The sequence below is a fragment of the Choloepus didactylus genome, chromosome 18, assembly GCF_015220235.1.
Source record: "Choloepus didactylus isolate mChoDid1 chromosome 18, mChoDid1.pri, whole genome shotgun sequence".
Lineage (NCBI taxonomy): Eukaryota > Metazoa > Chordata > Mammalia > Pilosa > Megalonychidae > Choloepus > Choloepus didactylus.
This window is the reverse complement of record NC_051324.1, coordinates 50,409,644-50,424,426: the sequence shown is the minus strand read 5'-3', so window position 1 is coordinate 50,424,426 and position 14,783 is coordinate 50,409,644. Positions and strand designations below refer to the sequence as shown.

General features: G+C 41.4%; 2 protein-coding genes across 2 annotated transcripts; both read left to right on the top strand.

The window, feature by feature from the left end:
* The first annotated feature begins 2,697 nt into the window (after positions 1–2,697).
* Positions 2,698–3,168, top strand: LOC119513098 (keratin-associated protein 1-3-like). Its single transcript, XM_037807978.1, has one exon. The coding sequence runs from the start codon at positions 2,698–2,700 to the stop codon at positions 3,166–3,168; it is 471 nt and encodes a 156-aa protein (XP_037663906.1).
* A 2,458-nt stretch (positions 3,169–5,626) lies between these two features.
* LOC119513101 (keratin-associated protein 1-4-like) lies at positions 5,627–6,067 on the top strand. Its single transcript, XM_037807980.1, has one exon. It carries the CDS (start codon positions 5,642–5,644, stop codon positions 6,065–6,067), a length of 426 nt encoding a protein of 141 aa, XP_037663908.1. The 5' UTR covers positions 5,627–5,641.
* Positions 6,068–14,783: the final 8,716 nt, after the last annotated feature.

The following is a 14,783-nucleotide window of genomic DNA, read 5'->3' as shown; positions in this document are numbered from 1 at the left end:
ATTTTATGGGTTGAATTGTGTCCTCCTAAAAATATATGTTGAAGTCCTAACCTCCAGCATCTCAGTATGTAACCTTATCTAGAAATAAGGTTGTTGCATAAGGAATTAGTTAAAATGAGGCCAAACTTATAAGAGGTGCAAAATTTGGACACAAAGAGACACCAGGGAGAAGACCACGTGAAGATAGAGGAGGCAGAGCTTGGAGGACTGCACGTACACAAGAGGAGCACCATAGATTGTCAGCAAACACCAGAGGCAGGAAAAGATTCTCCCCTACAGGTTTCAAGTGAAGATGGCCCTGCTGACACCTTGATTTTGGGTTGGGTTTTTAGTCTTCAGAACTGTGAAATACCTACTGGGGTTTTTTTGACATCTCATTTGTGGTACTTATTATGGCATCCCTAGGAAACTAAGACAGTTTTTGGTACTGGGAGTGAGGTGGTGCCGTAACAAATATCTAAAAATGTAGAAATGGCATTAGAATTGGATAATGGACAGAGGCTGGAAGAGTTTTGAGGTGCTTGATAGTAAAAGCCTAGATTGCCTTGAAGAGACTATTGGTAAAAATATTGACATTAACAGCAATTCTGGTAAGGGCTCAGAAAGAAGTGAAGAGAGCGATAGTCAAAGTTTCTACTGTCTTCAAGAATTCGCAGATGGCATGTACAGAATGTTGCTAGAAATATGAATGATAAGGGTACTTCTAGTGAGGACTTAGATGGAAATAATGAACGTGCTTTTAGAAACTGGAGTAAAGGTGATCCTCGTTATAAAGTGGCAGAGAACATGACAGAGTTGTGTTCTGATGTCAGATGGAAGAGAGAACTTGTAAGCAATGAACTTAGATATTTAGCTGAGAAGATTTCCAAGCAAAGTGTAGAAGGCACAGCCTGGTTTCTGCTTGCTGCTTATAGTAAGATGTGAGAGGAAAGAGATAAGTTGAGGAATAAACTTCGAAGCCAAAAGGAACCAGCCATTGATGCTCTGGGAAACTCTCACCTATGTGCTTTGAAAAACAGAGCCCTGGTGCCGTGCTAAAGAGAGTAGGTATGTGACTCATGGATTCAAACATTCATCTCAGCAACAGAGATGAAGTTATCCAGGAATGGTCTGTGGAGGAACCTCTTGTCTGATAGATTGGACTCCTGAGAATTGCACAGAAGGCCAACAAGGCTTTTTTGCAAATTTTAGATCAGCAGAAGTGCTAACATCCTAGATTGATAGGGGCAGAGATAGGAGGAAATGAAGGAAGACTGACCAAGCATGGAGCTGCAAAGACCTGGGCCAAGGGACCTCCTTGGGCTAAGAAGGCAGGGCACGTACCCTGGTGAACCAGGAAGACAGCATCAAGCCAAGGAATATACTCTTAGGCCTAGAAATCTAATGGAGTTTGCCCTGCTGGGTTTTGGACTTGCTCGGGAGCCATGACCCCTTTTTATCTTTTCTTCCTTTTGAAATGGGAATACCTATCCTATGCCTGTCTGAACATCGTATTTTGGAAGAAGATAATTTGTTTTCTGGTTTCACAGATCCATAGATGGACCCAGGTAGGGCCATCCCCCAAATCTCACTCCTAACTGATTTAGATGAGATATTGGACTTACAGTTGATGCTAGAATGATTAAGACTTTGGGGATTATTAGGATGGAGTCAATGTATTTTGCACATGGGAAGGACAAAAATTTAGGGGGGCAGAGGGCAGACTGTTAAGGGTTAAATTCTTTCCTCCAGGGAAGATGTGTTGAAACCTTAACACCTAGTACCTCTGAATGTAACCTTATTTGGAAATAGAGTCATTACAGATGGAATTGATTAATAAGAGGCCAAACTGGATTAGGGTGGGCCATAATCCTATAGGACTGGTATCCTTTTAAGAAGAGGGAAATTTGTAGACAGACAGACACCAGGGAGAAGGCCATGTGAAGATGGAGGAGGCAGAGATTGGAGTGATGCATCTATTCACCAAGAAACGCCAAGGTTTGCCAGCAAACACGAGAATCTAGAAGAATCAAGGAAGATTCTCCTCTACAAATTTCAGGTGAAGCATGGCCCTACTCACACCTTGATTTTGGACTTCTAGCCTCCGGAACTCTGAGATAATAAATTTTGTTTTAAGTCGTTCAGTTTGTGATACTCATTACAGCAGCCCTAGGAAACTAAGATAGATGTTGATGAATCCGGTGATAACTCAAGTTCTGATGACACTAACATTAGTCTTTCCAAGTCTGGACAAATTGTTAATGAAATCATGATCCTTAATTAAGTGACCATTTAGAAAGAAAATGCTTAGTTTAGATAAACTCCATCTAAAGATTATCAAAGGACAGGTATGACGAGGGAGCCAGAGCAATGCTTGGCCAAGTAGTCTAGTCTGTTATGTGACTTGCATAAAGATGAGCTGTCATGATTGGCTTCTATGGTGAGCCTCCACTTAGCCCAGAGGACAAAGAATAAACCTAATGAGACTTAATTGAACAATGACCAAAGAGGCTACTCAAATGCTATTTATAACTTTCCTAAACAACTCAGGTGTTAGCCAATCAGAGACTGTTTTTTTCAACTGGAATCAAGGAAAGATGCTAAACGTTATGGAAATATGCAGTTCTAGGGAGTATATAAAAGGCCAGATGTGGAGGTCACAATCAAAACTCAGAAACTTCTTCAAGCAACTCAACTATCAGTCCAACTCCTGACACCATGGCCTGCTGCAACACCAGCTTCTGTGGATTTCCCAGCTGCTCCACCTGCGGGACCTGTGGCTCCAGCTGCTGCCAGCCAAGCTGCTGCCAGACCAGCTGCTGCCAGCCAAGCTGCTGCGGGTCTAGCTGCTGCCAGCCAAGCTGCTGCCAGACCAGCTGCTGCCAGCCAAGCTGCTGCGGGACCGGCGGTGGCTTTGGCTATGGAATTGGCTATGGCCAGGATGGTGGCTCTGGAGCTGTGAGCTGCCGCACCAGGTGGACCCGCCCAGACTGCCGCGTGGAGGGCACCTGCCTGCCCCCCTGCTGTGTGGCGAGCTGCATTCCCCCATCCTGCTGCCAGCTGCACCATGCCCAGGCCTCCTGCTGCCGCCCATCCTACTGTGGACAGTCCTGCTGCCGCCCAGCCTGCTGCTGTTACTGCTGCCAACCCACCTGCTGTGAGCCCACCTGCTGCCAGTCCACCTGCTAAAAGCCAGGCTCCTGATTAAGAATGAAAGGAGTTAAGAATGAAAGGAGAAACACAGCAAAATTTCACTGAAGTGTTCCTTTTTTATGTTTCTAAGCTGCTCAGAAATAACAAAAGTCTTGGTCACAACCCCTTGGATGTGCTGAATTAGCTCATTGAAAACATGCATCAAGCAGAGTGTTCTGGGTCACCTGCCTTCCTTCAGCAGCATAGCAGGATAGAGCAGTTCTTCAATTTAGTGATAACTCTGGTCTCCTCCCTATCTCCTAATCCCCCCATATTTTCAAACCTCCTTTCTCCCGGAATATCCTCTGTTAATTTCAAATAAAATGTTTAAATTTGCAAAGTAAACAGAGTTACTGTCCTCCTTCTACCTTTACGTTTGTCCACCTATAGCGGGAATTCAAGAAAAGTGATTTGCATTTTGATAATGATACTAAGGCATAAGCATAAAGACTAAACCAGAAAAATTAAATACAAATTGAACTATGCTTGAATGCATCAGTTTAACAAAATGCTCCATGCATTAGTCTTTATAGATCTTCAAATGCTTACATGCTCTAATCTATTACAGTTAGGTCTAGACTGATGAGGCCATTTTTAGCTAAAATTTTTAGGTTGATCAAAACTATGAGATGCCTACCTAAATGTTCTTCTATCACCTTCAGTCTCTTTCCACTTAATATACTAGATGTTCTCCTTAATTTGTGCCCAATATCTAAAGAAACTGTTCCGGTTTGCTACAGCTGCCAGAAATGCAATATACCAGAAATGGATTGGCTTTTAAAAGGGGGGTTATTAGGTTATAAATTTACTGTGTTTTTTCTCTAAGCATCTCCAAACATCTGTATCGGCTCTCTTAGGGACTCCAGTAAACTAAGACCCACCTTGAATGGGCGGGGTCACATCTCCATGGAAATATTCTAATCAAAAGGTCCCACCCACAATAAGCTGCCCCCACAAGATTGGATTAAAAGAAGAGTCTTTTCTGGGGTACATAATAGATTCAAACTGGAACACCAACTAAATAGATTTGAAAAATGTATCTGCCAGATACTATCTTCCAAGAGCATTTAGACTTAATTCCTATGCATTAGCTTAGCAATCCTTCCCATTGATCCCCAAATTGCCCTCTAAGTTTCAACCCCTAAAATTCACCTCCATTTACTAAAAATGTGTATAAGGTGTATTTCCTGTCTAAATGATAATAGAAGAAACAGCTATAGAGGGTACTCACTGAGCTCCACCATCACCATTTGTGGGACAGATATTGTAGAAATCTGAAACAGCTACATTATATTTTTCACTTTGTAACTCAACTTGGAAAACACCTCTTAAGAAGTCAACATAAACCTAGAAGAAAAACAAAATAGCTTTTATCATTTAATTTTTCAACTCTTCATTGAAATATTGAATAAACAAGATAGAATGGGATGCAAATATATGACATTCTGAGAAAAGGTTTTCTAAGTTATTTACAAGCTCTCTCAGCACTTACCTCTATCATTCAATTGGTAGCAATGATGAGTCACAGATGCAATTAAGAACTTCAGAGAAGAACAAAGCAAATGGCAGTGTATTCTTCAAAATGTCATAACCCCTAGATGTTTTTCCTGAGTCTTGGTTTAACTATTAAATCTAGAAACAAAAATGATTCAACATTTCCTAGTCTTTTTTTAACAAGTAACAAGCACTCCTTCACGAGAGGCACTACAGATGGTACAGATATCCATGAATCATGCCTTTTACTCCACCTATTCAAATCAGATTCAATAACCATTTATTATGTTTCAACCTCAAGCCACACAGTATCTGGATACCTTCGTACATACTGTGCCATTTCATTCAGAAAAAAAGGATTTCTGGCCTGAAACACAAACAATATTTTACATGTTTCAAATTAGTTGAAAACAGAAAAACTGGAATGGCAATTTGATTTGCTGTTGTAGTAAATGAGTTGGAAACTTTTAATTAGGCATGACTAGAGTTATTTCTTCAATTCGGTATATGCTCTGTTGTCCTAAATTCTAGGGAATTCAGTCTATATGCAACAGGAAAAAATAATAGTTAAAAATAAGAGCACAGTTACCCTTAACCTTTGAGGTATGAGCAGGTTATCAAGTGGAATAACTACCTCTGCAAAATGAAGCTGTTGACTTGGACTAAAATGGAAGGACCCTTTGAACATGGGAAACCACAAATGCATTCCAATGAGCAAAGGACTGATATGACGAGTCCTAATGAAACTATAAAACAAAGTAATTTCTAAACTCTGCTTGAAATGTGTCATAAGTGCTTCAAAATAAGCCAATCAGAGGACCACTGAGGAACGAATTTAAACAAAAACAAGGAAGATATGTTAAGAATTTTATAAACAGCAGCTGGCTGAGATATATAAAAGGCCCGATGTGGAAGTCACAGCCAAAACTCAGAAACTTCTCTTAACAGCCCGACTCCCTATCCAACTCCTGGCACCATGGCCTGCTGCAACACCAGCTTCTGTGGATTTCCCAGCTGCTCCACCTGTGGGACCTGTGGCTCCAGCTGCTGCCAGCCAAGCAGCTGCCAGACCAGCTGCTGCCAGCCAAGCTGCTGCACAAACAGCTGCTGCGGGACCGGTGGTGGCTTTGGCTGTGGCATCGGCGGTGGCCAGGCAGGTGGCTGTGGAGCTGTGAGCTGCCGCACTAGGTGGACCCGCCCAGACTGCCGCGTGGAGGGCACCTGCCTGCCCCCCTGCTGCGTGGCAAGCTGCACCTCACCATCCTGCTGCCAGCTGCACCACTCCCAGGCCTCCTGCTGCCGCCCATCCTACTGTGGACAGTCCTGCTGCCGCCCAGCCTGCTGCTGTTACTGCTGCCAGCCCACCTGCTGTGAGCCCACCTGCTGTGAGCCCACCTGCTAAAAGCCAGGCTGCTGATTTTCAGTCTGCCCAGGACTCAATATCTCCAATCTGATTATCTCCTCAACCTCCCCTGGACCACTAACAAGTTCTCAGACTTCACTTTAGCTTTTGTTATGGGCCTACCAAGTATATGAGCCTCACAGTTCCATCTGATACCATTCTTCAATAAATACCTAGACCCTCCGCTGAAGATCCAGAAATCTGCAAGCCTAACTGCTGATCATCAAATTGCTTTGGATATATTATTTATGATCTGCCTACAGGATTGAAAATTACTGAGGTTGCAGAATTTATCTTTGAAAACTGTCCACAAGGCTAATGTTTGCCTGCTTTTTAATCTACTTATGGCTTCTATATCTAAATTTTTTTCCCAACATCAAGAGCATCAGAGAAGAGCCAAGTGAAATTCCTCAGGTGTCACCAGGGAGAATGGAAGCTATTCATCCAAAATTCAGCCTCTAAATAGGTTGGACTTCTCCACATTTCAATATCTGATTCTACCCCTTGCTTTTTGGATCATAATGATCTTGCCTGTTGGCTGTATCAATGTTATCTGTGTTACCATGTCTTTAGTCTTTTCCTAATAAAGTTATGTACTGGGCAAAGAAACCATGGTCCGTGTTTCACCTTGAACATAGAGTAGGTTCACTGCTCATAATCAAGAATGCCCACTTGAAAGAAGTTCATTTGTTTCTTTGTTTAAGAGGCTGAAGTCATATATAGTATATTCATTTACTATTTAATATGAATTTATGGACCACTCACTTCTAAGGAGGTACTATGGAGATCAGAAAGATGAAGAAGGAATGAATCTTGAAGACCTTAATATCCAGAGATAGGAAATGTATGTGTAACAATAACTTCAGAACTACCTGTAATGAGATAGTGTGTTCTCTCAGCAGTTGGTGGAACTCTTCTTCTTAGAGGGACAGATGCCTTTGTGGTCAACATGCCTTGACAGGCCAACTTTTAGTAGGCACGTTGGCAGCCCCAAAAGCATAAAAGGATGCAAAACAATTATACATGAGACAAAAGGGGGAATGTATTTTCTCTGGAAAGGGGAAAAGAGGAGAGGAGAGATCTAGTCAGAAGGCCATGATTTTTGCTATATGATTCCTCCCCATTAAAGTAACAAACTCACAAAGCCCTTGGCATGGTTGAGCTTTCTTATGAAAACTTAGTGAAGGAGCTGAGTTTCATGTCTGAGTTGATTCAAAGAAAGACAGAGTCAGCCCTGAATCCAGAGAGCAGGAACCACAAGAAAGTAACTCCTTAAGAACTTGCAGAAATTGTGGGAAGGTTTTGAATTGTCACATGCTGTAGAAACTACTATCTTAATTATGTAGAATGCAAAGAAGAATTCTATAAGCATGTGTTCAAAAAGGAAGAGATCACTTCAGTACCACTAGGGGCTGTGCAGTGGGGTAGGATCGGGGAAGGTATCACAAGGGAGGTAATCTTTGAGTTGGGCCTTGAAGGTCATTCTAAGTGGAGGGAAAAGAGTGAATAAAAAAGAGCCCAATCAACCACGAAGACTTTTGTGCCCTTCTCTACCTATTCCCTGCAGACAACCTTGGGAAAACATATTTGAATGGATGTGGATTAAAATATACCAGTACTTTTATTCCAGATTCAAATCAAAGTTTAATCATTCGATATTTTACTGTTATAACAGATAAGTTTGTGTACAAGGGTCTTTCTTCAATCTGTTCTCAATGGCTGGAACTGTGCTGTCCTGCAAGGGAGGTTAAGAAAGTGAGTGTTCTCTCTTTTCAGCCTAAATAAAGGAGCAGGTAAAGAGAAGAGGGTGGGGAGTGAATGTGAAAATAGCCAGACAGCAGCTCTTACTGCCCATCACCGTATCAGAACTGTTGCTATAATCCCCAGCTCCCATGAGACCCAACATTTCCCAAAACATAGGACTAGTCTAATTCTCAATCGCTCTCCCCATAAAAATTGCTTAAAAATCAGATGGGCTTCCTCTATTTCTGTTCTGTCATGTGAAGTTACCAGTTGCTCGGCCCTGAGACATTATTCCTCACCACCTTGTTTAGTCTCTCATTCCTGTCTTGAATGTTGTACCTTGACTTATGCTATTAACTGAGGCTCTTGCCTGTGCCCATCTACTCAGTGTGGCTTCTGCATCCTGTGTCCTGACTGCCAGCCTCCCCCTGACCTGGCCTGTGGATCTCAGTGGCGCCCCGCATCTTGGGATGGTACGGTGCACGCTCACATGGACTGTCCTTAGAACTTACGGTAAATTCACACTCTTCTCCTACAGACTGAACATCCTCAATAATCTCTAATCATTCTGTCCATAGATTACTCACCCTCACTCTTCTGGCTTGCCTATGGTGACCTGTAGCTGCCTGCAATTTAACACTGTTATATTACGTGTGAGGGTTTTTTTTTGTTTTTTTTTTTTAATAAAGCTTAATGGATAGAGAGACTCAGGACTGGCCAATGAGACCTAATCAGAAGTCAGCCGTGGACTTCTGAGAAAGCTTTCCTTTCTTGGTAAAAGAGAAAGGCATTGCTGGTGCTTCCTCTTAGTCTTTACCCCCACCCTTCTTCCGACTTTTAACATAGATACTATGTCTGGAAATACAAAAGCCCAAGAGAATGGAAGAGACACTGATCTTGACACAGTTGAGCCTTTGAACCAATGCTAGCAGCTGCCTATCTGTCAGAAGAATAAACTCTATTTGATCCAGCCAATAATAGTTGGATTTTCTATAATTTGAAACCCAGAACATTCCTAACTGATAGGTTATACGGTAGACTGCAGCAAACTCTCAAAATGGCATTTCCAATATATGACACCTAAGAGGACTTGAGATGCATAAACGGTTCACTGATGGCAAAAGGACATCAACTGCAAACTCCAAAGCAAGTTATTTTCTTTTATTGACCATTTCTCTTATTCAGGATCATTGACCATATGAGGGTAAATGAACAACAAAATGGATAGGGAAAATAATGGGTGGAGGATGAAGGAAATAAAAGATGGGGGGGAAAAGACAATAAAATACAGAGAGAAGACACAAAGAAAAAGACAAGGGGGCAAGAGGCAACAAAGAAAAAGGAAGAAGAAGGAAGGGGAAGACACATAGGAAGGGGAAAGACAGTAACCAAAGCGACCTTGTTTAGTACCATATGCTAAGTATCCTTCACGTGAACTTTATTTCATTTAACACTTATATCAATCCTGTGAAAGAAATACTGTATCCTGGTTTTGTAGATGAGGAAATTAAGTTTAAAAGAGGTTAAATAGCTTGCTTATAGTCACACAGCTCACAGGTTAAAAAAAAAAAAAATTGAACTCTGAACCTAACTCTGTCTGACCCCAAAACTCACAAAGAGAGAATGAAATTAAGAAGTCAGAGATAAAGGTGTGGGGAAGTTCACAGGAATTACAGATGGCTACTACGGAAGCTGCGGGCTTCAGAATAAGTCACTCTTTGCACTGGTTATTAAGTGATTGTCACTCAGCTCCACACCCTTCCTTCTATAATCTGCTCTTTGATGCCGGGAATGTGTCTCTGAAAACCACATTGCCATTTTGCCCACTGTCTCCATGTTAGATTTTTCCAATGGGGGGCACCAGAAGGGGATTGCAAGGTTGGAAGAGGAAGTAGAGACTTGCTTCTTCCTATTTACTTCCTGTTTGCTTCCCGTGGGTTTCTTGTCTGCTTGATGTTCCTGTGAGTCTTGTGAGTGTTATCCCGGCAATACTTCTTCACCCGGGTAGCAGCAGTTCCTTCCCTTAGAAGTAGCTAAATTCAGTTTGCAGTTTTATCAGTATTAGCAGAACACACTTCATTGCATCCTATCTCAGAGAGCCCAGGACCAGCCAGCCAGCACCCCATCATCAGAGGTCTGAGTTTCAAGTCCCTGAGACTATCTTCCAGGTTCAGAGACACCAGAACCAGTTAAGAAGTAATATGAATATAAGTGCCAGAAGACCTCTTCTCTAAATTTATACATTTTAATAACTCCAAACTCGTCTCTTTGTTCCTTCAACCCTCGAGTCCATAGCTGCTTCCTGCAGTTGCTTCCTCCATGATAAGTATAGAGTCCTATCCTTCTCTTTTAATTACCTGGTTAATACCGTTTATACCTGGCTAACAATTCTTTATATTAAATTCTCTCTGTTCAAATAACTGATGTGGTTTCTGTCTCCTTATTGGAATCCAACTGATACAGAAGTTGGAACCAAGAGTGGTCCCAGGAAATAGGCCCTTAAATAAGAGATCTGGGGATTGCTTTGGGAGAGTCCTTGGGCTTGAACACAATGCTGACCTCCTTTCCAAGGGAATTAGGGTCCATGTCAGACAATAGGATCACAATTAATCAAATTATTACTTTGGTTGATTTTAATAAGTTTCCTTCTAAAGCAAATGGTCTGGGGGCCAAGTGGCTGCTCCACTTGAGTGTCATGGCTTGGAGGGGGGTGAAGTCTTCTGAGTACACTGCAGTGCTTACAGAAAGAAGATGACAAGTTCAAGACCTTAATATCTCAGGTTGTCATAATCAGAGAACCAGATAGATTTAATGGCAGCCCTGAGAAATTCATCTTCTTCTTGTAGCCATAGGATCAATGTTGCTTAAAGTCAAACACTAAATTTAATTATGTGGGATTCAGAATTACAAAGCCATTTTAATTCACTGCTTCACCAAGTCTCTCAAGGGAAAGTTAATGAATTGATAAAGAGTGGGTCTCTGAAATTTGGAATAGGGACATCTTGTTGGATTCACGATGGTGAATCATGAACCTCCAAGTCACTGAGCTTACCTTACCAGTATAAATAGATGGCCCTCCTGTGCATAATAATGAATAAACTTTCATTACTTGAAATACCTCTAATAAACTATTTGAGAGAAGTTGCTTGCAAGGAATGTCATTTGTCCTGAAAAGCCACAATAACTACCCCACTTTGCTACTAGTCCCATACCTAAGATCAAATCTCAGATGTCCATGGGTCAAGCAAGTACAAAGTTTGACACAAGAGGAAATCTCATACATTAAAAACCTGCAATATTTAATACAACATATTAGAAGAAACCTGGGGAATATGTGTAGGAGTGTATTCCTAGGGTGTTATACCAAGGCAGAAGGAATAAAACATTGAATCAATTTATTGGTATGGCCACATTTAACAAAGACTCTGAAAGAAATACACTAGCTTATGTAGTTGTAAGTTGCCCAAGTTTATTCAGTTTGTTAACTAAAACTTGGACTCAACAGTGGTCTATGTTTAATCAATGCTGAGAACCAAAACTTCTCTGACATGATGTAAAAGAAAGAATTCAAAGACTTAGGAAGATAGGAATGTTGGAGAAGATTTATCACATGACAGTGCATACCAACCCATCCCCAACCAATACCCCAAAGATCCCAGAGAAAAGTACCTTCACCTGAGTCATTTAGAAATAAATTCATGGAGAAAGAATCTGAGTGGTTGGCTAGGTATGATGATGGGAGATACTGCCATTGAGATGAACTCTTTCAATGGAGATGATGCTATCCCAGAGCAGCTGAGGATAAATGACAGCATTTAACTAACCACAACAAAACAAAAACACAAAGTACATTTACTGTAAAAGGCATCAGAGACACAGTGGCAATCAGAATGCTCTGACCTTCAGGCAATGGTTAATTGATCATAGTATCTCTAGGAAAGAAATAAATAGGAGACCTACTAAAATTTTGTTTGATCTCTATACCTAGAACTTTGGGGGGTTTTATAGCAGTTTTAAATTGCTGCTATAACAAATCACCACAAATTTAGCAGCTTAAAACAACACAAATGTATTATTTCAGTTTTTGTAGGTCAGAAGTCTGGGAAGGCATGGCTGGATTCTCTGATGAAGGTCTCGTTGGAGTAAAATCAAGGAATCAGCTGGTTCTCATCTGGAGGTGAGGGCCCTCTTCCAAGCTCAATGGCTATTGGCAGAATTCATTTTCTTCTAGTGCTTTTTTCAAAGACTTCTCCATCTTCAAGCCAACAATGGCAGGTCGAGTCCTTTTTACACTTTAGCATCTCTCTGACTCCTCCCCTCTGCCACATCGCTTCTCCTCCACCTCTTCTGCTCTCATCAGGGAGAAAGCTTGCTTTTTAAGGGAGCATGTGATTACATTGGGTCCACCTGGGTAATCCAGGATAGTCTCCATATTTTAAAGTTAACTGATTAGTAATCTTAACTACATCTGCAAAGTGACACCAGGGTTCAAAGGTCATTGGGTCCAAAATTCTGCCTGCCACCAGGATTATTAGATATTGAGTTGACACTAATTCTAGTACCCCCAAAATGCCACTCTTCTCCACCAATGGAAGTTGGGGCTTGTGGTGGGTAGGTGATGGTTGGAATCTTATCTCAAGTTTGAATCACGGTAGATCCAGTAGGTCCACAGACCAATTTTCCAGTTTGTGAACATATAATTGGAATAATAATCATGCTTGACAACTGGCAGAATCCCCACAATGGCACTCTGGCCTGAGGAATAAACAGCATTATGGCAGGAAGGGCCAAGCAGAAGCACATGGAACTTCCACTACCTACAAGGATAGTAAACCAAAAACAATACCATATCCATGGAAAATTTTCAAAGATGAATGCTATTATCAGAGATTTGAAAAAAGCAGAGGTGGCAATACCTACCATTTAGCCATTTAGCTAACTTGTTCATTCTGCAGAGAAAGAAGGAAAATCTTGGTGAATTACAGTGGATTATTTTAAACTAATTCAGGTGGTGACCCCAAATGGCACTGATTGTGCAGATGTAGTATATTTATTAGAGCAAATCATCCTTATATTGCACACATCACATCAGTCCACTACACTAATGACATTATGCTGACTGGATCTGATGAGCAAGAAGTAGCAAGTCCTTTAGATGTCTTAGCAAAACATGTGAACTCCAAGTTAGGAGATAAAACCCACAAAAATTAAGGAGCTAACCTCCTCAGAGAAGTGTCTTGGGTTCCAATTGTCTGGAACATGTTGAGATCTCCTTTCCAAGGTGAAAGAAATATCACTGCACCTTGGACCACCTTGTGCTAAAAAAAGCACGCCACTTGGTGGACCATTTTTTATTTTGAAATCGACATATACTATATTTGTGTATGCTACTTCAATCCATTTTGAGTAACTCAAAATGCTGCCAGCTTTTTAGTGGAGACAAGCGCAAGAGAAGGTTCTGCAGCAAAGTCCCAGCTACAATACAAGCTTCTCTTCCATTTGAACCTCATGACCCAGCAGATTCAATTATACTTGAAGAGTCTATGACAAATAGAGTCACCTAATGGAGACTCCAGCAAACACCAACAGAAGTGTCAGTTACAGGGAAGTCACGTAGGGTTTTGAAAACAACCCATGCCCTCTTCTGAAAATGACTATTCTTCTTTTGATAACTTACTTCTGGCTTTCTATCAGGCCCTGGAAGTGACTGAATGTCTAGGCAAACTGAGCTTCCAATCATGAACTGAGTATTATCTGACTAACCAAGCCATAAGGTTGGGTGTACACAGGAGCAAGCTATTAAAAGGTGGAAATGGTATATAAGAGATAGGGCTAAACCATAGCCAAATGGTACAGGTAAGCTGAGCAAGCAGATGACTCAAACTGTTTCAACACCAGCCCCATCTGCTTGTCTCCTTTTCCTCAATCCACATATCTGGCTTACTGGGGAGTTCCTTTTGACCAGTTTGTTAAAAAGGAAAAAAAAAAAAATCTCTGGTTTACAGATAGTTCTTAATGACATACTGGCACAAACTGAAAATGGATAGCTTCATCATTACAGCCCCATTCAAGAGTGGCTCTGTAGGACAGGGGTGAAGGGAAATTCTGTCTGTGCGCAGAAAGTTGAGTGGTACTTTTGCTTACTCACTTTAGATGCACTTAAAGATGGCCAGAAGTACAGATCTACAGTGACACATAAACAATCTCTAATGGTTTGACTGGACAGTCAGAGACTTGGAACAGACAGGATTAGAAGACTGGGGACAAGGAGTTCTAGGGATGAGGTTTGTGGGGAAACCTCTGTCATAATGGACACAGAGTTTGAATATATCTGTGTCCCAGGTGAATGTTCACCAAAAGGCAGCCATGACAGAAGAGATTCTCAATAATTAGGCAGACAAAGTAACATGTTCTGTGCATGTCATTCAGCCCCTTCCCACAGCCATCTCGGTGCATGTTCAATGGGCACATGTGCAGAGTAGCTATGTTAGTGGTGACAGAGGTCATACATGGGCTTGACAACACAGACTTCTCCTCCCAAATGTTGACCTAGGTGCGCCTACTAATGAATACCTAACCTGCCAAAAGCAGAAACCAACAATGGGCTCCTGACTTGGCACTATTTCCCAAAGGCACAAGCTGGATATCTGGTGGTAAGTTGATTATATTTGGTACCTTCCATTGTGGAGGGGGAAGAGATTTGACTTATCTGGAAAAGAAGTGGTTTCTGAATAAGGATATGTATTGCTAGTGCCACCATATCTGGGCTAAAGGAATGCCATCATGCTATTCAACACAACATTGATTCTGATGAAAGAATTCTCTTCACAGCAAAAAATAAAAAAATTAAAATTTTTAATGCAGCAATAGGTTCATACCTGTGGAATTAACTGGTCTTATTACCTACATCATCACCAAAAAGCAGCTGGTCTAAAAGAAAGGTTGAAGGTCTCCCGAAGATTCCATTGGGAGA

What these genes read in the sequence shown, in the direction of transcription:
- LOC119513098 (XM_037807978.1), top strand. Translation starts at nt 2,698, where the DNA reads ATGGCCTGCTGCAACACCAGCTTCTGTGGATTTCCCAGCTGCTCCACC.
- LOC119513101 (XM_037807980.1), top strand. Translation starts at nt 5,642, where the DNA reads ATGGCCTGCTGCAACACCAGCTTCTGTGGATTTCCCAGCTGCTCCACC.